Source organism: Schistocerca serialis, chromosome 3 (assembly GCF_023864345.2).
Source record: "Schistocerca serialis cubense isolate TAMUIC-IGC-003099 chromosome 3, iqSchSeri2.2, whole genome shotgun sequence".
Classification (NCBI taxonomy): Eukaryota; Metazoa; Arthropoda; class Insecta; order Orthoptera; family Acrididae; genus Schistocerca; species Schistocerca serialis.
The window spans coordinates 905,843,854-905,868,433 of record NC_064640.1 but is presented as its reverse complement, the minus strand read 5'-3'; the positions used below and the strand labels follow the sequence as shown (position 1 = coordinate 905,868,433).

Here is a 24,580-nt window from a genome sequence, read left to right as displayed (position 1 = left end):
GCAGGAGGAGGTGTAATAGTGAATAACAAAATAGGGATCCGGGTAAGCTACTATGACCAGCACGCTGAACGCATTATCGTAGCCAAGACAGGCACAAAGCCAACAATCACGACAATGATTTAAGTTTAAATGCTTAGTAGCTCCGCAAATGAAGATATTGACACAACGTACGAAGAAGCTAAAATAAATTATTCAGATACTTAAGGGAGACGAAAATTTAGCTACGACGAGGGACTGAAATTCGATAGTAGGAAAAGGAAGACATGGAAAAATAATGGAACATGGACTGGAAAAAAGGAATGAAAGGGGAAACCACCTGGCAGAACTTTGTACAGGGCGTAATTTAGTATTAGATAACGCTTGAATTTGGAATCATGGAAGAAGTCTGTATAAGTTGAAGAGACGTAGAGACGCCGAAAGGTTCCAGATAGTTTATGAAATCGTACGACAGAGATTCCTAAACCAGATTTTTTACCACAAAATATTTGTAGTGAAATGTGTGAACTCTGACCATAATTTATTGGTTATTAACTGAAGATTAACACAGGGGATATTGTAATTAAAGATGTGGAATCTGGATGAACTGAAACGACGTGAGGTTGGGCTGAGAGTTTCAAAGGCAGCATTAGGCAAAGATTGACTGAAACAGGCGAATGGAATACGATAGAAGACAAATAGGTAACTTTGACAGCTGAAATATTGTAGGCAAAAGAGAATCAATAAGGCAAAAAGACAAGATGGAAACCCTTGACAAACATACGACATATTTAATCTAATTGACAAAAGGAGAAAGTATAAAAACGTAGCAAATTAAGGAGGCAACAGAATTACGGACGTCTAAAAACTTAGACTGACAGTGTATGCAAAATGGTAAAGAAGAAAAACGCAAGAACGTAGAAGCATATGTAACTAGAGCAAAACTAGGGGAAAATATAAAAATACAGGAAATTAAGTAGACAAAATAGAATACATTCGTCTCAGTAATGGTATTGACATAAATTACAAAATAGCTCAGCAGGAATGGCTGAAGGAGATATGCATGGTTGAAGAAGCATGAATTACTATGGGAAAGATACACTGGAAGGTTCCAGATAAAATACAGTTGTAGCCTACCTCTGATGTTATTCTGTCTGTATGTTGAGCAAGCCGGCCGTAAAAGAAATGAAAGAGAAATGTGGAAGAGGAACTGATGTTCGCGCAGGAGAAGCAAAATTTTTGAGAGTTGCCGTTCACATTGTAATTCTGTCAGAGACAGCAAAGGACTTAGAAGATCAGTTGAACGGAATTTATGGTGTCTTGAGAAAAAGTTGTAATATGAATCAATAAAACTAAAACAGCAGTACTGGAATATATTAGAGTTAAATCAGGCGATGCGAAGGATTTAAACTATGAAATAAGACACTAAAAGCCGTCGATGAGTTTTGCTATCTATGCAGCAACGTAACTGATGATGGCAGAAGTATATAATAAAATGCAGACTGGCTATAGCAAGAAAAGAGTTTCTGAAGAAGAGAAATTTCTTAATATCGCATATGGGTTTAAACGTTAGGAAGTCTTTTTCTGAAAGTATTTATAAGAAGTGTAGCCGTGTATGGAGCCGGCCGGTGTGGCCGTGCGGTTAAAGGCGCTTCAGTCTGGAACCGCGTGACCGCTACGGTTGCAGGTTCGAATCCTGCCTCGGGCATGGATGTGTGTGATGTCCTAAGGTTAGTTAGGTTTAAGTAGTTCTAAGTCTAGGGGCTGATGACCACAGATATTAAGTCCCATAGTGCTCAGAGCCATTTGAACCATTTGAACCGTGTATGGAAGTAAAATATGGACAATAAATAGGCTACACTAGAAGAGAATACAATCTTTAGAAATGTAGTGCTACAGAATAACTCTGAAGATTAGTTGGGCACTTCGAATCACAAACGAGGAGGTAGCGAATCGAAATCGGGAAAAAAGAAAATTTTTGGAAATTTGTGGTAAGGTCTTACGGGACCAAACTGCAGAGGTCATCGGTCCCTAACTTAAACTAACTTACGCTAAGGACGACACACACACCCATGCCCGAGGTAGAACTCGAACTTCCGAAGGGGGGAGCCGCTCGAACCGTGACAAGACGCCCAAGACCGCGCGACGAAAAAAAGAAATTTATGGCCAAAACTAATTGAGAAAGTTATCGATTGATAGATACATCCTGAGGCATCAACGATTCGTCAGTTTGATAATGGAGGGAAGTTTGACGGGAGACCGAGGCTTGAATACAGTAAGGAGGTTCAAATGCATGTCGTATGCTGTAGTTACTAGAGACAAAGCGACGTGCACAGGACAGATTATTGTGGTACACTGCATCTAGTATTATTCAGACTAAAGACCACAACAACGTATGACATTCAAAAATGAGTACGAAACAGACTGTGGCAAGCTTTAATGTGGTCCAAGGACTAAATGAAACGAGACTAACGGAGTTGTTCGAGTAGATGAGCGGACATTAAGAACTGTGACTTGATTGTCTATGAATGCATTCGCATCAGTCAACTCCGCATTTTCTTGCAATCCGTAGCCTAAAAGGTTGATTATGGTAAGTGCTTAGTATATAAAAATAAAATAGGGTTTCATTCCTCGTCACCACCGCGGTCTATGGAGGAAAACATTCGTAGGAACAGTCTTTCACAGGATACTTACGATCATCTACCGGACAGCACAGTCAAACATTTAGCACCCTACCTCGTCATAGAATCGATTAAGTCTCAGATTCGGTCCTTCGACCGATATGTCCAACTCGCCATGGAGAGGAGCCGTCCGCATCAGTTCAGCCAGGCGCCAAACAGTTTAGTACTCACACTAATTAGTTGCTACTTCTTGCACTGTCAATGTCGCTCCTTGCCAAGATCAGTCAGCAAAATACAACACTGGCGTTCAATATCATAGTACGAGACATGCTATTATGTGCAGTATCGTGTGTGTGTGTGTGTGTGTGTGTGTGTGTGTGTGTGTGTGTGTGTGTGTGTGAACGCTCATAATTATATAAGCCCTTAAAGTGTAAGCTTCCACCGGATGTTCTTGAAAAAACATTCAACTGTGAATTTGTTGTAAAATTTCAAACTTGTAGTGGGTAAATATTTAACCTTTCTTAATAAAAAAAAGTACTAAACAAACTTATTGTACTAAACAGTGATAGCGAAAAATGTCGTTATCTTACACTTTTCATTTTTTTTTTTCAGCTGCCACAGATTGAAGCAAATGGCCATGAACTACAAGGGAGACGCTTTCGAGTTGAGAATGGAGAATCACTGGGTGAACGTGAAGAAGTGAGTAAATAATATTACTTTAATTGTATGCCTGAAATCATTTGGAGAATATTGACATGTACATAAGACTGTACTCGCGCTGTTAGTAGTTCTTACATGAAGTAAAAGGTTATAATTATGCTGCTGCTTTTAAATTTGATTCTCTTTCAGTACACTCATGACTGTTCGACCACGTTGGTTATTACTTCGTTCGTACATGCTTTTGCTATGTCATGTTTCGTTTGATCTCATTCCGTACAGGTAACATTCCGTGGCGCGTCCAGAGATCTTCGGCCATTTAGTGTATTTCCATTGTCTGTTGGAGACCTAAGGTGTTTACCTCCAGTACTATTCTACACAAACGAAATGTAATTAAACATTTTATTTTCTGAGCGCTATCTCCGAAATTTCAGTGATGAGACTTCACCACTGTGTTGCCAGCAGCAGCGTGGGAATATGTCGCCTGCAGTTGCGAGCCGGCACTGTGTCGCTGTCCACTCCGACACTGCCGTAATCTGTAACACAGCGCTACAAAACATTCACACCCACGCCGCTTGCATGGATATGGACATCTAAAAGCGACAGAGCTCTGCTCCATATAATGGTCGACAACATTTAAATTGTTCTAAAGTTTTTACTAGCAGACAGAGAAATAGATATAGCAAAAACTGGTCTTGGTGCAGGAAAATTTAGACAGAATATACGTTCTAGGGCTTCGATACCTGGACTCTATCTTGAGAGCTACTTATCTAAGAAATTCCATAGATGATATGTTCTCACTGACATCTAACATATGATAGAAGCGTTAATTTTAAGCTAGAGGCATCTGTTCTAAAGAAGAAAAAAAAGACAGGAAATTGGGTAAACTGGATAGAAAATAAAAACCTGAAAGGGACATCTCGAGAAAAATAATAGGTGAAATGTAAAATAAAACAAAATACTTAATAATTCGGAGGTCATGACACAGCACATAGTATTACTTTTTGGACATCTCTTATAAGTGAACGAGAGCAGACTTACAAAGCAAACAAAAAATGACCCGTATATCCGTAAGAAATCAGTAGTGAAGTGTATCACAGAAATAAGGACAGAACTAGAAATAAACTGTACCAAAGATTGAAACTAATTTGATACATCTTAAGGCCTAAACAGAAAGTCTAGAGATCAACTAAAAATAAGAAATCAATCACAACATGGAAGAAAGAAAGAAAGAAAGAAAGAAAAACTGAAAGAAGACATTAACAGAGGAAGAAATGTAAGGAAGTCTGTAAAAAATAGGAATCAACTAAGAAAGGATAGGCATTTATGTTGCTGAGTGACTTACTTTGGTCAATAAGAACGTAAAATCAGATTTCCTTATCATGTTAATTATTTTACCCCACGAATGTTTTCCAGCACTTGACTGAACTTTTTTTTTTTTTTAAGTGGAACAGTTTCAGTTATTTAACTGGCACAGGCCGAGTAATAGACAAACAGTAAACTTCTCCAGCTAATCGTACATTTGTTTTTGGCTGTAACATGAAGGTCTCGAATGCCGCTGACTCACGAGTCGCTCGTCATATAGAATCCTTCACAAAAGTTCTGGCCAGATTATTCATTAGAAATTCTCTCAAAGTTTCGAATGAATATTTTACATATTGCGGGTGTTGGGATGTGTTTGCACTCCAAGTTAAGAGCCGGCCGTTGTTGCCGAACGGTTCTAGGCGCTTCATTCCGGAACCGCGCTGCTGCTACGGTCGTAGGTTCGAATCCTGCCTCGGGCATGGATGTGACTGCTGTCCTTACGTTAGTTAGGTTTAAGTAGTTCTAAGTCTAGGGGACTGATGACCTCAGATGTTAAGTCCCATAGTGCTCAGAGCCATATGAACCATTTTTTCCAAGTTAAGAATAATCAAGAACTTTAACTTGCGTGTTTGCTGATCTGTGTGTATAAACACATTAAGTTGGTTAATTTTACTCCCGTGAATGTCTAAAATAAAGTAATTTTGGTTATAATTGTTCTACATTCCCTCTTCTCAGCCTGAGATGATTAACATGTTCACGCTGGCGTGTGCCACCATTGCCTTGCGCTCGACTCTGCCAATAATGCAACTAGCAGTACACTATAGTTCAATTCTTTTATCTTGGCGGCTCGCGCATGCCCGCCCAGACGCGGGAGATTGCTGCGTTGCCAGTTGCACACGACGCACGCGCCAAGAGAAGCAGCGCCATAGTAAAGCATAGTTCGCAAGCTTACGTTTAGGGGGGAGCGCGCAGTTCATTAAGTAAAGCCACCACGGCCGCATTAACCCTTTCGCTGCTACAGAGACGTGCTCCCCGCATTCCGCGCTGTGGGCGATTTTGTCACTGCACTGCTCGCCTGTGCTGACACATGGTGTTCCGACTGCTTTGACACTCTTATCATTCGATTCCACAAAAACTATTTGGCCCAAAAATTAGATTTTTATACATCTCCTTGACTGATACCTTCCCCCCATAAATGACTTAATTTTGTTTCGGTGTTCAACGCAGTTATTATGCAGCATTAAATATAGTAAACCATTGCACGAAATTTTGAAGAGTTTGCAGAGGTAAAAGTCCATAGAGTATACTTTCCATATGGTCGATTTTAGTTGCCACAATGTTGACAATGAAATGTGGACAAGATACCTGAATTTCATATAAAATTTACTGTATAACAATATCTCATTTAATTTAAGTACGACATAGGTGTCGTATGTAATATCGAGAAATATTCCGTCTTTTGCGACTGTAACAAAAGTTTTATTTACACCGGGCACGTTTGGTTTTATTTTTATAAGCACTTCAATCAATCCAAAGGAAGTAGACAAAATACATTAAACAAAACTGTGGACTTACAAAAACATTAGGACTTGAATATACTGCTATCAGTGAAGTGCTCTGAGCTATGTCAAATGTAATTTTTGTGTGTGGCACACACAAACAGCATTTATTTGCTAAAACACTGATCAGCAGACACAAACGCTGAATATTGTGTTACCGCAGCACAAAACTACGAAAGGTGACTTGGCAATGGAGGAGACAAAATATGTCCATTGAAGATGCTTCAAAAGAGAGAAACGCGTCTGGTCTAAATAAGTCGCTTATTACAGTTGCAGAACAGGAATATATTTCAATACCATTGGTAAAACTGCGACTGTGGAACAAAAACAAGAAAGAGAACATGAGTACCATTGTGTATGTGCCATACCTTTCATTGATTGAAGTGCTTTAAAATAAAGCCAAACGCGCCCGGTGTAAATAAAACTTTTATTACAGCCGCGAAAGACGGAATATTTCTCAATATTACATACGACACCTATGTCGTACTTAAATTAAATGAGATATTGTTATACAGTAAATTTTATATAAAATTTAGGTACCTTGTCCACATTTCATTCTCAACATTGTGGCAACTAAAATCGACCATACGGAAAGTATACGCTATGGACTTTTACCTCTGCAAACTCTTCAAAATTTCGTGCAATGGTTTACTACATTTAATGCTGCACAATAACTGGGTTGAACATCGAAACAAAATTAAGTCATTTATGGGGGGAAGGTATCAGTCAAGAAGATGTGTAAAAATCTAATTTTTGGGCCAAATAGTTTTTGTGAAATCGAATGATAAATGTGTCAAAGCAATGGGAACACCATGTGTCTGCACAGGCGAGCAGTGCAGTGATGACAAAATCGCACACAGCGCGGAATGCGGGGAGCACGTGACTGCAGCAGCGAAAGGGTTAATGAAGAGACAAAGCACTAGAAATTTCAAAAAATTGCATTCAAACGAATAAAATTCGTGAAGTAAGACACTTCGATATTGTTTTTAAATAAAGAAAATATTTAGCATCACACAAGGTTTGAACTCGTTTCCTTTCGCTTCCTAACCCAACGCCTTAACCGTTACGCTAACAGTTCATGCAAAGTTCTGACAGACTCTGTTGGTGTTGAAATACTCGCACTTCGTCGAAGTACAATAGGAAAGAAACAATTACCGCTGTTCTTTATTGCGAAAAAGCGGTTCGTGAAATTGATACAAACACCTTTCCTTGCTTAATTAGGAGTCTTATTGCTTGTTTGGTTTAATTAATTAATAGAATATGAAGCAATTGGTATAAAGAATGGTTTTTCCAAACTTTCTATAAAACAAAGTCTGCTATCAAGACATTGCTTTTGTTCTATTACTTTATTTATGACTGAACGTTTCTAAAACTGAAGACACTCGTCCGTGCTCTGTTCTGCAGTCGAGATCTGGCAACATCATTCTCTGTTCATTGGCTGACTGTATTTTGTGACGTCAGATGCGCAGAACGAACCTAAACTCGGCCGCCAACATAAATGACGCGCACTATAGTGTGTGTTGTACAGACCAACATCCAGAAGCAACGAACAGCTGTGAATACACGTCTGTGTCATCCTTCAACGAGAGAGCTTTTAAAAAATGTGTGAATTTCTCAGGGACCAAACTGCTGAGGTCATCGGTCCCTAGACTTACACACTACTTAAACTAACTTAAACTAACGACAACACACACACACCCATGCCCGAGGGAGGACTCGAACCTCCGGCGGGAGGGGCCGCGCAGTCCGTGACATGGCGCCTCAAATAGTGCGGCAACTCCACCCGGCAAGAGAGCTGTCTTCACAGAGGAGGTATTACATAATTTGCTATCCATAAGGTGTAAAATTATTTTATGTGACCTCTCGTTGTTTTAAAAGAATACACTTATGGCACTTTCAAAATAAAAAGTCAAAGTGTGGAAACAGTAGCGTAGGGGGATTTGAATACGACCACCACCTCACGGAGAGAAACAGGAAAACCATTACCTTCGGATGAAGGAAATCATGAATACGCGAGGCGACCCACAGCGAGAAAAACAGTTCACAGCGCCAGCGTCAACGTGTTGAAGTTTTAATAATGGTAAAGAAAACTGTAGTTCACAGACAATTTGCTTTAGTTTTGTTCCAAACATTTCTGAGATCAGGGTTTGAGTTCCCATCCTTGTCATTAGATAGTGAGAACAACCTAAGATTGAATACGATAGTGATGGATTGCAAAAGAGCTATCCCAGCATTCGCCTTACACGATTTATGCAAATTTCAGAAAATCGCTCCAGAATGTTAATTTCGTGTCTTAAGCAGTCCGACAATTCACTCTCTTACTCAGCTCGAGCATAATATAAGATAGATGAACAAATTTCATTCTACAATACCATAACACGTTCAACAGATTATCAGACAGGTGAATTTTAAAATCACAAAAAATACATATACGCAAAAAGGCAAGCCACAGTAATATGAGCCAAGCTATAGGTGTAGGTGAAGGTGAAGGGATAAGCTCCTACATTTGATGACACAAACCTGTAAGTTAGAGGATAACAGCGTGGCAAACAAAGCATCGAGTCAATGTCTGTGGGTGGACAAGCGAGGATTTGTAAATCGAGCGACGTCGTGGAAGTGAAACGAAGAGCGGCGTAAATGCATGTGATTCTGGCATCCATCCGCGAGACATGCAGCTGTTATGCCACTGTTTTTAAAATACTTTTTACTCCTCCACAGATTCAGCTGAGGAGCCAGCACCTTCTCAAACGGAGATTAAAACCACTGACACTGTTCTGTTCGTCATGTCTTAACATTCATTCGAGTACTAGCGCTGCTTTTCGCTCTTGTCCGTTGCTTTATCGAACAAGACTAAATTTAAGTGCATACAGTTCTGAGAGTACAACAAACTTCCTATTATCGTGCTTTCCTCTAAACGCCAACACGTTACAAATAAGGCTATTCGCACTACTACGATCCTGCATAGACGTTTGTTGACCACAACCGTGATTGAAATTCATTATGTGCTGGCATGATTGCGTTTAATCGTTATCTGCGAGAACCGTTTCCTACATTTTTACTTCCATTAAGTCAATCTGCTACGATAAGGCTGCCGAACAGTTTTTTTTTTCAGGGTGACACATGCCCTAAACCTGTCTTCTAAATTCGTGATTCTTATTCTCTGGATCTGTGATGAGTACTCAGTACTTCCTGTAAGAAATCAGCTTCTATGTATGTTTTAAAAAATATTTGTTCTAGTGTTCTAGTTAACATCGGATAAAAATTTTGTGCTATAGCTAGCTATATTTATGTTTGGTTTAATGTGCAAGTATTGTGAGCTAATTAGATATCAACGTACCCGTGGAACAATGCACTAAAATTATTTAATGATCTTTCATACTTTTAGGATGAATTGAATCGTTGCAGGTGGATGTGACAGCTTATGTTTTGTATATTTAACAGAGACTGGAAACAAAGCGTAATCACATAAGTAATACGCTGTAAAATATGTCTTTAATTGTTGGAATTTTTGCTTCATGTTTTGTCCTTAATGTAATTCCTTTGCCCTGTTTTCGTTTTATATCTGCACTAAATCTACACTCCGCAGGCCACCTTGCGGTGTGCGACGGAGGGTACTTCGTGTACCTCTGTGCTCTCCCCTTTTCCTGTTCCAGTTGCGGATGGTTCGCGGAAACGATTGCTGATAAGCCTTCGTGTGGGCTCGAATCTCTAACTTTATCTTCATGAGTCTTTCGCGAGATATACGCAGAAGGAATCAATATATATGTTGACTCTTCCAGGAAGTACGCGCTCGGAGCTTTAACAGTAACCCACAGCGTGATGTTCTTCTTTAGAACTTCTCTGTCAGTCCTGTCTGGTACGGATACCATACTGACGAGCAATATTCAATTATTAGTCGAATAAGGGTTTTGTAAGCTCCCTCCTTTCTTGACGGACTACATTTTCTGAGGATTCTTCCAGTGAATCTCAGTCCGGCATCTGCCTCTCCTGCGATTAGTTTTATGTTCCACTGTAAACCACTCCGTACGCATATTCCCAGATATTTTATGGAGGTAAGTGCTTCTAGTGATTGTTCCGCAGTCGTGTAATCAAACAGTAGTGAGACTTGCCATACAGAAGAGGCCAAAATTAGTGGTCTTTGAATTTGTGAATAACATAAAAGCCGACATTATGACTATGCAACCAGTATTTAGCAGCGTTTCACTTATTGGTAGGTAACTTACTGCGCAATATGTAGACTATCTAGAGAACCGTTGAATCACAATTGAGACACAATTGAGCTTCAAGTAAATGAAATTATTTTAAAAGTAAAACAGTTCTGTGAAACCCTGAAGAGGAAGCTGCAGATCTAACATACAATTAACCGAAATTTACGCAGACTGTTAAATAATATATCGTTATCACCCAGAACCCTGGATGTTGTCTGACGGTTCCGGCGTAAGTCTGGAGTTTCAGACAACGTTTGTCAATGTAGCCCTGCTTTCTTGACACTGGTGCTAAGGATCGCTGAACCTCTTTTTGAATTAACGATGCTGTCTCAACGTTGCTGAGATCGACATTCAATGCTGCTGCTTCCAGCTGTGTGAGTTCATAATTAATAGACATCACATGCCCTTCTATCTTTTCTCTTACAAGCCCTACCTGCCATACTAGCAATGCGAGGTCCTAATGATCTTCTACGATTTTCATTGTTACGACATTCGGAAGTCTGTCGAACGTCTTTCAGCGTGATCCTCTACTGCTTTATAGGCAGCGCTTGCTCTGTAGTGGGTCTAGCCTTCAAAAGGAGCGCTTGATCGACGCCCACTGCAAAGTCTTTCATTAGCTGTTAAATTTTGTAGGCATTCGTCATACTCGGATTCACTGCATGGTACAGTGCCAAAACAATCTTTGTATACGACTGTGTCGCGTCTGCTTGGCTATGAGCAATGTTCTTCACTTTTTCTTCGGATATGCAGAATTGTAAAATATTTTATTAATTTCAATCTGAAATTTTTCAGATCCGTTTAGACCGGCCAGTACATTCAGAAAACACTGCTGGATGCAAGCTTCATCTGACTCACTGCCGATGTCTTTCTATGAGTCGGTTTGATGACAGTTTTCCCCGGCTTGATGTGCCGTTTGTATTGATAATGACATGGCCCCACTCTGGATGCGAAATTTGCAGTAACATAATAAAGACATGGAAACATCTACATATTTTATTATAACTTTATCTTGTAACTCTTCCATTTGGTCCGTGTTTGCACAGAAAAAAAACAGAAATATGAAAATTGTGAATCCTCCTTGAAGCAAAACACTTATTGTTATTTATTTACTTATTTACTCTCCAAATTAGTTTCAGCGACAAATATCGCCATCATCAGTGGGTTCTTCTAAAAGCATGCAAAAAATAGGATAGCTATAAAACACTGTAACACATTATTAAATTTGTACTGTTTGTTTTTTAAATATTGTTTTCTGTCTATACTGCCATTCTACTTTATTTATTTTACGTTACAGCATGGTTTTGTGCATTGTAGATGACATGATGTATGCCAAGAATAACGACAACAGAAAAATCACAGAATATATGCAGCAAACAGCGACAACAATTCTTAAAACAATGCTGTAAAGTACAATAAGTAAGGTAGTATGGAAGTATCCACAGAAACCATATTTAAAAACAAACAGTGCAAATGTAATAATGTGTTACAGTGTTTTATAACCATGCTATTTTCTGAATGTTTTAGATTTAGAGACCCACTGATGATGGCCATATTTGTCGCTGAAATTAGTTTGGGGAAAAAATAAGTAAATAAATAACAAAAAGTATTTGGCAACAATGCGGATTCACAATTCCCATATATGTTATTATCTTTCTGTCACAAAACATAAATACCATATAAAATACTTATATAGAACAGATAAATACGAAACAGAATTAGCGCCTATTTCACTGGACCCAAACGCGACTCAGTAATTTGCGTTGTGGTGGGGGGTCATGAAACGTTGTCTCACCTCTTCTCGGGGTCAGCGGTATGTGCATGTGTGGCCAGCTGATGTAACGTTGGCGTGCTGTGTTTATCTCACACGAGGCCTCTTTTGGTGTTGTCTGGCAGGCAACAGAGCTCATCTTTGTGTACCCAGGGTTCTGATGCGGCGTTCAGAGCAGCTTAACTTTTTTCTCGTCCCGTGCATCCTGCCCAAGCGCTCTTAAGGCAAAAACGCCGACCAGTGGCCGACGCAGTGTTATCCTTCGCCGTAAGTGGATACTCGCTGACTTCCCACACACTCACGTCATGTGTTGTCTGCGGTGATTAGGCAGTAGAGGCAGTGTCAATGTTACACTGTTTGGAAGCTAAGAGACGTGGAAAATGCAGTCAGAAGTTTAAAGCATCGGACCGCAAGGAAGACCGTGGGACACGGAATGAAAACTGAGGATGTCAGAAAGTGACAACAGACTTAGGAACACATGCAGTGATCCAACTCAGTCTGAAAACTGAATCGAAAATAGGCTCACAAGCTTCCGTAAGGCGAAGGCAGAATGCTGTATGCGAAACAGGACGTAATTCACTTAGCATATCACATGCTGATCTTCTGAAAGGATCTTCTGTTGAACACTTTAGTCGTCTCAGAATGAACTCCCAATCATCTCCGAATTTTATTTTCGCAGTGCCAACTCCGAGTGATCTCTGAAAGACTTCCGAAAGACAGGATCTGCTCTGATCTCATCATACTTCCATACTGATCGACTGAATGATCCAGCTTCAACTGAATAATTTAGCTACCATCCAGCTGATTGATCTGACTGATTGAATCCCCAGGCTGCCCCTGCCCAACAATTTTGTTCATTTTCCCCCGTTCTATCCTTCAGGGCGCTCCCATCTTCGTACAGGCTGATCCTGTTTCGAAAGCGCAGTGGGAGACGGCTAGAATACAACATGGGAACTCCCGCATTCTCCTCGCGATGTTACGAGTTCCGGCACTCCACGCCACTGGTCGCTACTTCCCTAGCTGCTTACCATGCAGAATTTTGTTGTGAAAAACGCTGAGAATTCCTACAGGTGCATCCCTGCATTCCTTATCTGTCGAGAAGGCTGCAACCCAACAATAAGACTATCTGCCACGGGGCGGGAAAGGCTTTATTCATTCGCTCAGGTATCTTAGATACTCGATACTCGGCAGCGTCCCTTAGCTGCGAGTCAGCCTTCAAACGGGTTACCCCTTTAAGGTAGAAGCAAACATTTCAGGTAAACCGTAACTTTCCGTCTACTGTGACTTTTGCGGAAGTCTCACCACGTCAAAGCGTGGCGTAAGTGGAGCCCTTTAGTTCTGAGCCTGCGGCAGCGAAGTATTACACCTTACAGGAGCCACGGCAACGTCTGTGTAATAGGAATCTAGCATCGCCATCGAACTGTCTCACGTAGATTCCAGAATAAGCACTACTTACAAGAAAAGGATCATCAGCAAGAACTAACACTTCACACTGATAGATCGTTTGTGGAACACACATGAAACTGTATGAGCTGAACTGCCTGCAATACCAGAGAGTTTTCCTCTTTACATATGCAAAGAATGTTCTAGCAAATTCCAATATTGCGTCAATACCAAAGTCCAGAACCTTCCAGAAATCACGACTGTTAAATAATACCAGGAGGCAGCAATCGAACCTATAACCCATAACTCGCTAATCAGCAACTATAACCCCGACAGCACGGTGGATGACATTCATTGCACGGTAATATTACTAATAAATGGACCATCTTCAGTAGTTTCGTTTTCAACATCAAAATGTTTCCTGGTGCCAGACACCATTTTGATAACTTTAATATTATTTCCCACACGACGCGTACCGGGAAATAATTACCATTGTCAAATACATTTTGTATTTACCTAATCATGTTTTTCGCTTTCTATACAGGGTGGTCCATTGATAGTGACCGGGCCAAATATCTCACGAAATAAGCATCAAACCAAAAAACTACAAAGAATGAAACTTGTCTAGCTTAAAGGGGGAAACCAGATGGCGATATGGTTGGCTCGCTAGATGGCCCTGTCATAGGTCATAGGTCAAACGGATATCAACTGGTTTTTTTTAAAATAGGAACCCCCATTTTTTATTTCATATTCGTGTAGTACGTAAAGAAATATGAATGTTTTAGTTGAATCACTTTTTTCGCTTTGTGATAGATGGCGCTGTAACTGGATAGGAGAAATAAGGAAGAAACTGAAGCAATGTAGTAAAAGATGACAAATTATTCGTTGCATATTATGTGCCGGACCGGAGAGTACAGCACGCAGTAGACGATGATGTATCTGGACGCGATGTGTCAGGAAATCATTAAGTAGATGATTACGTGAGAGGTTTTGTAGATTCCGTAATGATTCTTCGTCTCCTCTTTCTTATCTAGTGAAGTCTGATGACCAATGGATGATTGAAACCGATTGCGGCACTTAGAATGTTTTTGTAGTCTTTGAACTCTACTTGGTATTTTTGCCGTTGCTCCTATGTGTTGTTTAAAACTGGTCATAGTGTTCTCTTTTTCAAGAGCATTTCAATCTTTCCCAAGAGATACTTATTCTGTTAATTATTGTTCACATACTTCGTTCTGCTATGTCGTTTTCTTAGTCTTGTCTGACACAATCGTTTTCTGTGCTACAGCGTTGATTGGTGATTTTATAAAATTCTAATGCCAACTAACTGTTATTTTAATTTAGCCCTGAAATTTTTCTATTATTTCTTGAGAATTCATTTGTGTCGTATGTTTTAATGTTCACCATATTTCGTTTTGTGAGATTCCAGAAAGCACAGGCAGCTGAGAAACGAATTTTCTAATTATTGAAATCAGGGTTGCAAACTACAGCCCGCAACTAAAAAGTTGATAATCGATCGTGGACCTTTACAGTGGCAGCTAATCGATCCAAAAGCGACAAATAGTTAATATAAAAATCAGATAGGATATGAGAAACTAATACTAACTCCCACGATTGTTTGAAGCGACTGTTGAAAACACAATGTTTTGTTACAAAGATAAACTTACATATTAAACCTGTCCATCTGACGTCACATGGGGCAACAGACACAAATTCCTAAGGTTTGTGTGCCGTCTTTATCACGTTTTCGTTGCATTTCCATATGCTGCTCACTATTATTTCACCGTCACAGAGAAAAACGCATATGTGATTTTAATAATGCTCATGGATCACAATGTCTACTAGGAAATAATTGGGACAATAATAGTAATAATTTCGTATAGATCATTGCCCTGGTGCAAGTGTTTCTATTAGACACCACATCGACGACTTGTAGCCTCTGGTCCAACCGAAATTCACTCCCGCGATCTCTCGGTTTCCAGGCACGCGCTTCACCTCTAGACCATCAGATCCGACATGCTGTTGTGATCATTCACGGCACAGTTCTGTAATCTTGAAAGAATATGGATATTGGAAAAAGAAACATTGAATCGTTCAGCAGCAAAGGAATTCGCGAACGCACAGTTCTTTTTAAAGTATCCTATGTTTCAATAAGGTAACAATGACGAAATTTTCTGTGTAGGAGACCTCATTTGCAACGACATCGACCTCCGTCATGGTCCAACCTAAACCGACTACAGCCCAGTTATTAGCGGAAAACATTGTTTCTACATAGTTCTCGGACCAACGCTCGAATCTGGTGTTCTTCTCTTGGCTTTGTCAAAAGTAGTGGACTGCTAAAAGTGTCAGGCTGATGGAAACACGCCGGCCACGGTAGCCGAGCGGTTCAGTACGCTTCAGTCCGAAACCACGGGACTGCTACGGAAGCAGGTTCGAATCCTGCCTCGGGCATTGATGTGTGTGATGTCCTTAGGTTAGTTAGGTTTAACTAGTTCTACGTTCTAGGGGACTGATGACCTCAGATGTTAAGTCCCATAGTGCTCAGAGCCATTTGAACCATTTGATGGAAACACGAAGATAATTTACGTCCTTTTCTAAGTTGGTCTTAGTAGAAAACAACATTTCGAAAATATTTGCACGTAAGACCTCGCAGATCCGTGTCCTGATCAGAACAATTCCTGGTCAAGAGTCTACTCTCGATGCAGCAGACAACCTCCACCAGCCAACAGTTTTCTGACGCCAGCCAGTATCCGTCCGGGTGATGGAAATGCTTCGCGCCTTGCGACTTTGATGTACAGCGAACGTTGTAGTATTCGGATTAACAAGCATAAAATAATTTATTATGGCGGTTGACTTTCTGTGCTAAATACACACATCAAAAAAAGTTTCGCATCACCTCGGTTCCGAGAGTTCCGGAACTTGTACAGAAAATTGGAATAGAGATCAACTTAAACATCATTTCCGCCATTTTTACTGCTCATGAAAACCACACATTGCATGTTGTACCATCAACCTTCAGAGGTTGTGGTCCAGATTGCTGTACACACCGGTACCTCTAATACCCAGTAGCACGTCCTCTTGCATTGATGCATGCCTGTGTTCGTCGTGGCGTACTATCCACAAGTTCATCAAGGCACAGTTGGTCCAGATTGTCCCACTTCTCAACGGTGATTCGGCGTAGATCCCTCAGGGTGGTTGGTGGGTCACGTCGTCCATAAATAGCCCTTTTCAATCTATCCCAGGCATGTTCGATAGGGTTTATGTCTGGAGAACAAGCTGGCCACTCTAGTCGAGCGATGTCGTTATCCTGAAGGAAGTCATTCACAAGATGTGCACGGTGGGGGCGCAAATTGTCGTCCATGAAGACAAAAGTCTCGCCAATATGCTGCCGATATGGTTGCACTATCGGGCGAAGGATGGCATTCACTTATTGCACAGTCATTACGACGCCTTCCATGACCACCAGTGGCGTAATGCGGCTCCACATAATGCCACCCCAAAACAGCAGGGAACCTCCTCCTTGCTGCACTCGCTGAACAGTGTGTCTAACGTATTCAGCATGACCGATTTGAATCCAAACACGTCTCCCATGATCGTCTGGGGATGGCATTTGCGACACTCATCGGTGAAGAGAACGTGATGGCAATCCTGAGCGGTCCATTCGGCATGTTGTTGGGTCCATCTGTTCCACGCTACGTGGTGTCGTAGTTGCAAAGATTGACCACGCCATGAGCGTCGGGAGTGAAGTTGCGCATGATGCAGCCTATTGCGCACAGTTTGAGTTGTAACACAACGTCCTGTAGCCGCACGAGAAGCATTATTCAACATGGTGGCGTTGCTGTCTGGGTTCCTGCGAGGCATAATCCGTAGGTAGCGGTCCTCCATTGTAATAGTAGCCCTTGGGCGGCCTGAGCGAGACATGTAATCGACAGTTTCTGTCTCTCTGTATCTCCTCCATGACCGAACAACATCCGAGACGCTTGGAGACTCCCCTTGTTGAGAGCACTTCCTGGCACAAAGTAACGAACCGCGGTATTGACCGACTATGCACGGTAGAACTACAGACAACACGAGCCGTATGTCTCCTTCCTGGTGGAATGACTGGAACTCATCGGCTGTCGGACCCCCTCCGTCTAATAGCCGGTATGGAGCGGCTGTGGGGAGGGTGGACTGCTGTGGCCTGTTGTGGGGTTGTGAACCACTGAGGGATACGGCGGGACCTAGAAACGGTTTAATACGATACAATACAATACTAGCCAAGTGAAGAACACCGGGTTCGATCGTTGTTCTGAATCCCATTTAAATACGATGTCTACCGTTAATAACTGGGTTGATGTCGGTTTAGGTTAGACCTTTACAGAGAACAATGTCACAGAAAATGAAAATTACACATGAAATCTAGTTTTTGTGACATTGTTGAAACGTAAGATATTTTAAAAATCATTATCTACTTGCGAAAGTTCAGTGTTTCTTTTCTTAGCATCCAGAATCTTTCAAGGCTACAGAACAATACCGTGAATGACTGCAACAATATGTAGCGCCTGATGGTCTAGCGGAAAATCGTGTGCCTGGAAACCGAGAGATAACGGTAGTGAATGTCGGTTCGACCACGGATTTTTCAATCTTCGTTTTGTCCTAGCCTTCGTCTCTCAACGACATGAATAGTCGCCAGAAACGACATGTGATTCGAATTCCACGTTGAACTGCAGATCCCTTTCCGCGATTGGATAACTGGGTTAGGTGAGGGAGAAGCAAGTCGCCGAAATGGTGTTCAACTGGGAGACCTGTACCAGGGCATTGAGCCACACGAAATTATTACTAGTATTACCACAATAATTTCCTTGTGGACATTGTAATCTATGAGCATTATCAAAATTACAGGTGCGATTCTCTCTGTGAGGGGCAGATCATAGCTAGCAGCAGTTGGAAATGTAAGAAAAACGTGACAAAGACAGGATACGAGCCATTGTAATTTGTTGCAGAGCCAACGGAAAATGCATGCGAAGTTCAGAAGAACGCGAAATCCCGAAGATTGGCTAAAATTTACAGACGCGCGAAATTTGGCACGGACTTCAATGCGAGATGCCTTTAATAGGTTCCACAACGAAACATTGTCTCGAAATTTGGTAGAAAATCCGAAGAAATTCTGGTCGTATGTAAAGTACACAAGCGGCAAGACGCAGTCAATACCTTCGCTGCGCAGTGCCGATGGTAGTGTTACCGACGACTGTGCCGCTGAAGCGGAGTTATTGAACGCAGTTTTCCGAAATTCCTTCACCAGGGAAGACGAATGGAATATTCCAGAATTTGAAACAGGAACAGCTGCTAGCATGAGTTTCTTAGAAGTAGATGCCTTAGGGGTTGCGAAGCAAGTCAAATAGCTTGATACGGGCTAGTCTTCAGGTCCAGATTGTATACCGATTAGGTTCCTTTCAGTTTACGCTGATACAAAAGCTCCCTACTTAGCAATCATATACAACCGCTCGCTCACCGATAGATCTGTACGTACAGATTGGAAAATTGCGCAGGTCGCACCAGTGTTTAAGAAGGGTAGTAGGAGTAATCCGTCGAACTACAGACCTATATCATTGACGTCGGTTTGCAGTAGGATTTTGGAGCATATACTGTATTCAAACATTATGAATCACCTCGAAGGGAACGATCTATTGATACGTAATCAGCACGGTTTCAGAATACATCGTTCTTGTGCACGAAGTAATGGCCGCTATCGACAGGGGATCTCAATTTGATTCCGTATTTCTGGATTTCCGGAAAGCTTTTGACACCGTTCCTCACAAGCGACTTCTAACCAAGCTGCGGGCCTATAGGGTATCGTCTCAGTTGTGCGACTGGATTCGTGATTTCCTGTCAGGAAGGTCGCAGCTCGTAGTAATAGACGGCAAATCATCGAGTAAAACTGAAGTGGTATCAGGTGTTCCCCAGGGAAGCGTCATGGGACCTCTGCCGTTCCTGATCTATATAAATGACCTGGGTGACAATCTGAGCAGTTCTCTTATTTTGTTCGCAGATGATGCTGTAATTTTCCGTCTAGTAAGGTCATCCGAAGACCAGTATCAGTTGCAAAGCGATTTAGAAAAGATTGCTGTATGGTGTGGCAGGTGGCAGTTGACGCTAAATAACGAAAAGTGTGAGGTGATCCACATGAGTTCCGAAAGAAATCCGTTGGAATTCGATTACTCGATAAATAGTACAATTCTCAAGGCTGTCAATTCAACTAAGTACCTGGGTGTTAAAATTACGAACAACTTCAGTTGGAAAGACCACATAGATAATATTGTGGGGAAGGCGAGCCAAAGGTTGCGTTTCATTGGCAGGACACTTAGAAGATGCAACAAGTCCACTAAAGAGACAGCTTACACTACACTCGTTCGTCCTCTGTTAGAATATTGCTGCGCGGTGTGGGATCCTTACCAGGTGGGATTGACGGAGGACATCGAAAGGGTGCAAAAAAGGGCAGCTCGTTTTGTATTATCACGTAATAAGGGAGAGAGTGTGGCAGATATGATACGCGAGTTCGGATGGAAGTCATTAAAGCAAAGACGTTTTTCGTCGCGGCGAGATCTATTTACGAAATTTCAGTCACCAACTTTCTCTTCCGAATGCGAAAATATTTTGTTGAGCCCAACCTACATAGGTAGGAATGATCATCAAAATAAAATAAGAGAAATCAGAGCTCGAACAGAAAGGTTTAGGTGTTCGTTTTTCCCGCGCGCTGTTCGGGAGTGGAATGGTGGAGAGATAGTATGATTGTGGTTCGATGAACCCTCTTCCAAGCACTTAAATGTGAATTGCAGAGTAATCATGTAGATGTAGATGGTCTGTTGACCAACGCTACGTCAGCTGGTCAGAGTAAATAAGTGCGTTTATCTTTCAAGCGAAACACGATGCTTTCAATTGTTTCAAATTTTTGTGTCCTGTAGACATGTGGGGGTTGTTGAAGTAGGAATCAGAGAATGTCAGACAAAATAACAGCTATGTGAAAAGCGTTTACTTAAATCGACGAAACGCTGAACACAAATGCTGTCGGATCCAAAGTGGAGTTCAGAGTATCTTGTTCCGTAGCCGACTCCGTTACACTGAGTCACTGATTGAAAGAGGGTGTTTATTTACTGGCGTCATTCACGATACCGAAGGGGATGAAGATAGCCTGCGGCGACCTCTTAGCCATTTCCATAGTGGCGCTGCCTGTGCCGGCATATAGGGGCGTGTCTGCACACCACCACCTAGGTGGTGGTGGTCTACATTTACATCTACATCCATACTCCGAAAACCACCTGACGGTGTGTGGCAGAGGGTACCCTGAGTACCTTTATCGGTTCTCCTTTCTATTCCAGTCTCGTATTGTTCGTGGAAAGAAGGATTGTCGGTATGCTTCTGTGTGGGCTCTAATCTCTCTGATTTTATCCTCACGGTCTCTTCGCGAGATATAAGTAGGAGGGAGCAATATACTGCTTGACTCCTCGGTGAAGGTATGTTCTCGAAACTTCAACAAAAGCCCGTACCGAGCTACTGAGCGTCTCTCCTGCAGAGTCTTCCACTGGAGTTTATCTATCATCTCCGTAACGCTTTCGCGATTACTAAATGATCCTGTAACGAAGCGCGCTGCTATCCGTTGGATCTTCTCTATCTCTTCTATCAACCCTATCTGGTATGGATCCCACACTGCTGAGCAGTATTCAAGCAGTGGGCGAAGAAGCGTACTGTAACCTACTTCCTTTGTTTTCGGATTGCATTTCCTTAGGATTCTTCCAATGAATCTCAGACTGGCATCTGCTTTACCGGCGATCAACTTTATATGATCATTCCATTTTAAATCACTCCTAATGCGTACTCCCAGATAATTTATGGAATTAACTGCTTCCAGTTGCTGACCTGCTATTTTGTAGCTAAATGATAAGGGATCTATCTTTCTGTGTATTCGCAGCACATTACACTGGTCTACATTGAGATTCAATTGCCATTCCCTGCACCATGCGTCAATTCGCTACAGATCCTCCTGCATTTCAGTACAATTTTCCATTGCTACAGCCTCTCGATACACCACAGCATCATCTGCAAAAAGCCTCAGTGAACTTCCGATGTCATCCACAAGGTCATTTATGTATATTTTGAATAGCAACGGTCCTATGACACTCCCCTGCGGCACACCTGAAATCACTCTTACTTCGGAAGACTTCTTTCCATTGAGAATGACATGCTGCGTTCTGTTATCTAGGAACTCTTCAATCCAATCACACAATTGGTCTGATAGACCATATGCTCTTACTTTGTTCATTAAACGACTGTGGGGAACTGTATCGAACGCCTTGCGTAAGTCAAGAAACACGGCATCTACCTGTGAACCCGTGTCTATGGCCCTCTGAGTCTCGTGGACGAATAGCGCGAGCTGGGTTTCACACGACCGTCTTTTTCGAAACCCATGCTGATTCCTACAGAGTAGATTTCTAGTCTCCAGAAAAGACATTATACTCGAACATAGTACATGTTCCAAAATTCTACAACTGATCGACGTTAGAGATATAGGTCTATACTTCTGCACATCTGTTCGACGTCCCTTCTAGAAAATGGGGATTACCTGTGCCCTTTTCCAATCCTTTGGTACGCTACGCTTTTCTAGAGACCTACGGTACACCGCTGCAAGAAGGGGGGCAAGTTCCTTCGCGTACTCTGTGTAAAATCGAACTGGTATCCCGTCAGGTCCAGCTGCCTTTCCTCTTTTGAGCGATTTTAATTGTTTCTCTATCCCTCTGTCGTCTATTTCGATATCTACCATTTTGTCATCTGTACGGCAATCTAGAGAAGGAGCTACAGTGTAGTCTTCCTCTGTGAAACAGCTTTGGAAAAACACATTTAGTATTTCGGCCTTTAGTCTGTCATTCTCTGTTTCAGTACCATTTTGGTCACAAAGTGTCTGGACATTTTTTTTTGATCCACCTACCGCTTTGACATAAGTCTTCGGTTGGCAGCCGCAGTTACTGTATAGCTTCTTTTGGCGGCGGTACTACAAATATCCGGTGCCAACCTAGGAATTATGAGTAGATACGACGTTGTGTATTGGCTTCGCTGATTAATGACGACAGAGCGAGGGTCAGGACGCAGGTGACACTGAGGAGGCAGGAGCTGGAACTGTGGCCGCATCGCGACATTCGCCTTTCGAATGACTGAGATCACCGGTCGAGAAACCGGTGATAGAGTGCACATCCGCGTCCAAGGACGGGACATCATCTGGCACTGGCGATGACTCAGTGGTGACTGGTGGGTCCTCGGAGGTGTGCTGATAAGCGGCGTGTTGAGAGGACCAGATCTCCTCGGATGGGGCTTCTGACTTTGCGATGACATCGACATCCGTTGAATCCCAGCTCGGTACTGGCCGCGCGGGACCCGAGGCATGGGTGGCTAGGTTTGTAGACTCTGTCTTTGAAACCGAGACGTCTGCGGCAGGATCACACACAGCCCGGACGAACATCAGTAACATTAAATTTAGTGCCCTACCGTGGATGCAGCAGTGTTCTATGTTGACGTCTATGCAACAGTTCCGCAGGCGACTTGCTGTCTCGTCGCTGGAAACGTTATGAGAACAGCAAAATGATCAGAACTTCCTCCTGTGTGTGGAAGGCACATAACTTGCTCATTTACTTAAATGTTCTCACAAAGCGCTCAACTTCGCCATTACACTGCGGGCCGAATGGTGCACTTGTTATATGTTGAACGCTTTCGGTTACAAAATTGCTTTAAGGCGGCCGATGTAAACTTTGGTCCATTATCTGGGACTATCACTTCAGGGAAACCTTGACGTAGAAAACTGACTTTCGAGTTTTGGTGTTATTTGCCGTTGTTGATTGCACTGGGACTACAAACGGAAATTTGCTAGAAGCGTCCACAAGAATTAGCCAACTGGTGTTGCGGACCAAACGAATCATTACGTAGTTTCTGCCAATGGGTGCTGGACTTGAACCATTCGAATAATCTTTGAAGTGGAGCAGCCTGGTGCTATGCACATACCCGACAATGAGAGGTCAATTGTTCAGTCTGCGAGTTCATCCCGTCCCATGTACAGTGGAGTCAGGCGAGTTGCTTTGTACACACTATCCCCTAATGGCCTTCATCTACATCTACATGGTACTCCGCTAACCACCTAATGGTGTGTGGTGGTGCGTACTTTCGGTACCACTGTCTGATCCCTCCAACCCCGTTCCTCTCGCGAATAGTGCGTGGGAAGAATGATTGTCGGAAAGCCTCTGTATTGGCTCTAAATTCTCGAATTTTCTGCTCGTGGTAAATACGCGGAATGTATGTGGGGGGAGGTAATATGTTGTCTGACTCCTCCTGAAAAGTGTTGTCCCGAAATTTCATTAGTAAACCTCTCCGTGATACACAACGCCTCTCTTGTAACGTCTGCCAGTGGAGTTTGCTTAGCATCTCTCTCGCCAGCTAAAGGATCCGGTGACGAAACGCGCCGCTCTTCGTTGGATCTTTTCTATCTCCTCTATCAGTCCTACCTGATAGGGATCTCAGATAAATGAACAATGCTCAAGAATCAGGCGAACAAGGGCCTTATAAGCCACTTGTTTCGTGGATGACTTACATTTCCTTTAGATTCTGGTGTCTGCTTTTCCCACTATCTGTTTTACATGGTCATTGCACTTAAGGTCGCTCTGGACAGTTACACCTAGATATTTTACGGGATACGCTGTATCCAATTATTTGTCATCAATAGTGTAGTTGTACAGTAGTACATTTCTTTTGCTATGTATGCGCAATATGTTGCAAGAGAAGGAGGACTTCCTTCTGGAGAGACTGTGGAACTATTACACGTGACTGATCACTGAGTGAAGCAGAATGGAACCCTGCTGTAGAGACAAACCCTGCCGAAGCGCAAGTATCAGTGACCCACTAGATTTCTAACAGCTTCGGCATTGTGTGGCTAACTAGTGGCCGGCCGGGGTGGCCGAGTGGTTCTAGGCGCTACAGTCTGGTACCGCGCGACCGCTACGGTCGCAGGTTCGAATCCTGCCTCGGGCATGAATGTGTGTGATGTCCTTTGGTTGGTTAGGTTTAAGTAGTTCTAAGTTCTAGGGGACTGAT

The 24,580-nt window shown here is 42.2% G+C and overlaps 1 protein-coding gene across 1 annotated transcript in view; it reads left to right on the top strand.

The window, feature by feature from the left end:
- The window catches only part of LOC126471314 (GTPase-activating Rap/Ran-GAP domain-like protein 3), a 346,167-nt gene that overhangs the window by 63,030 nt on the left and 258,557 nt on the right, over window positions 1–24,580 (top strand). The window contains exon 3 of the mRNA XM_050099436.1: window positions 3,210–3,296. Coding sequence (XP_049955393.1) covers window positions 3,210–3,296 — 87 coding nt within the window. The remainder of the gene's footprint in view (window positions 1–3,209; window positions 3,297–24,580) is intronic.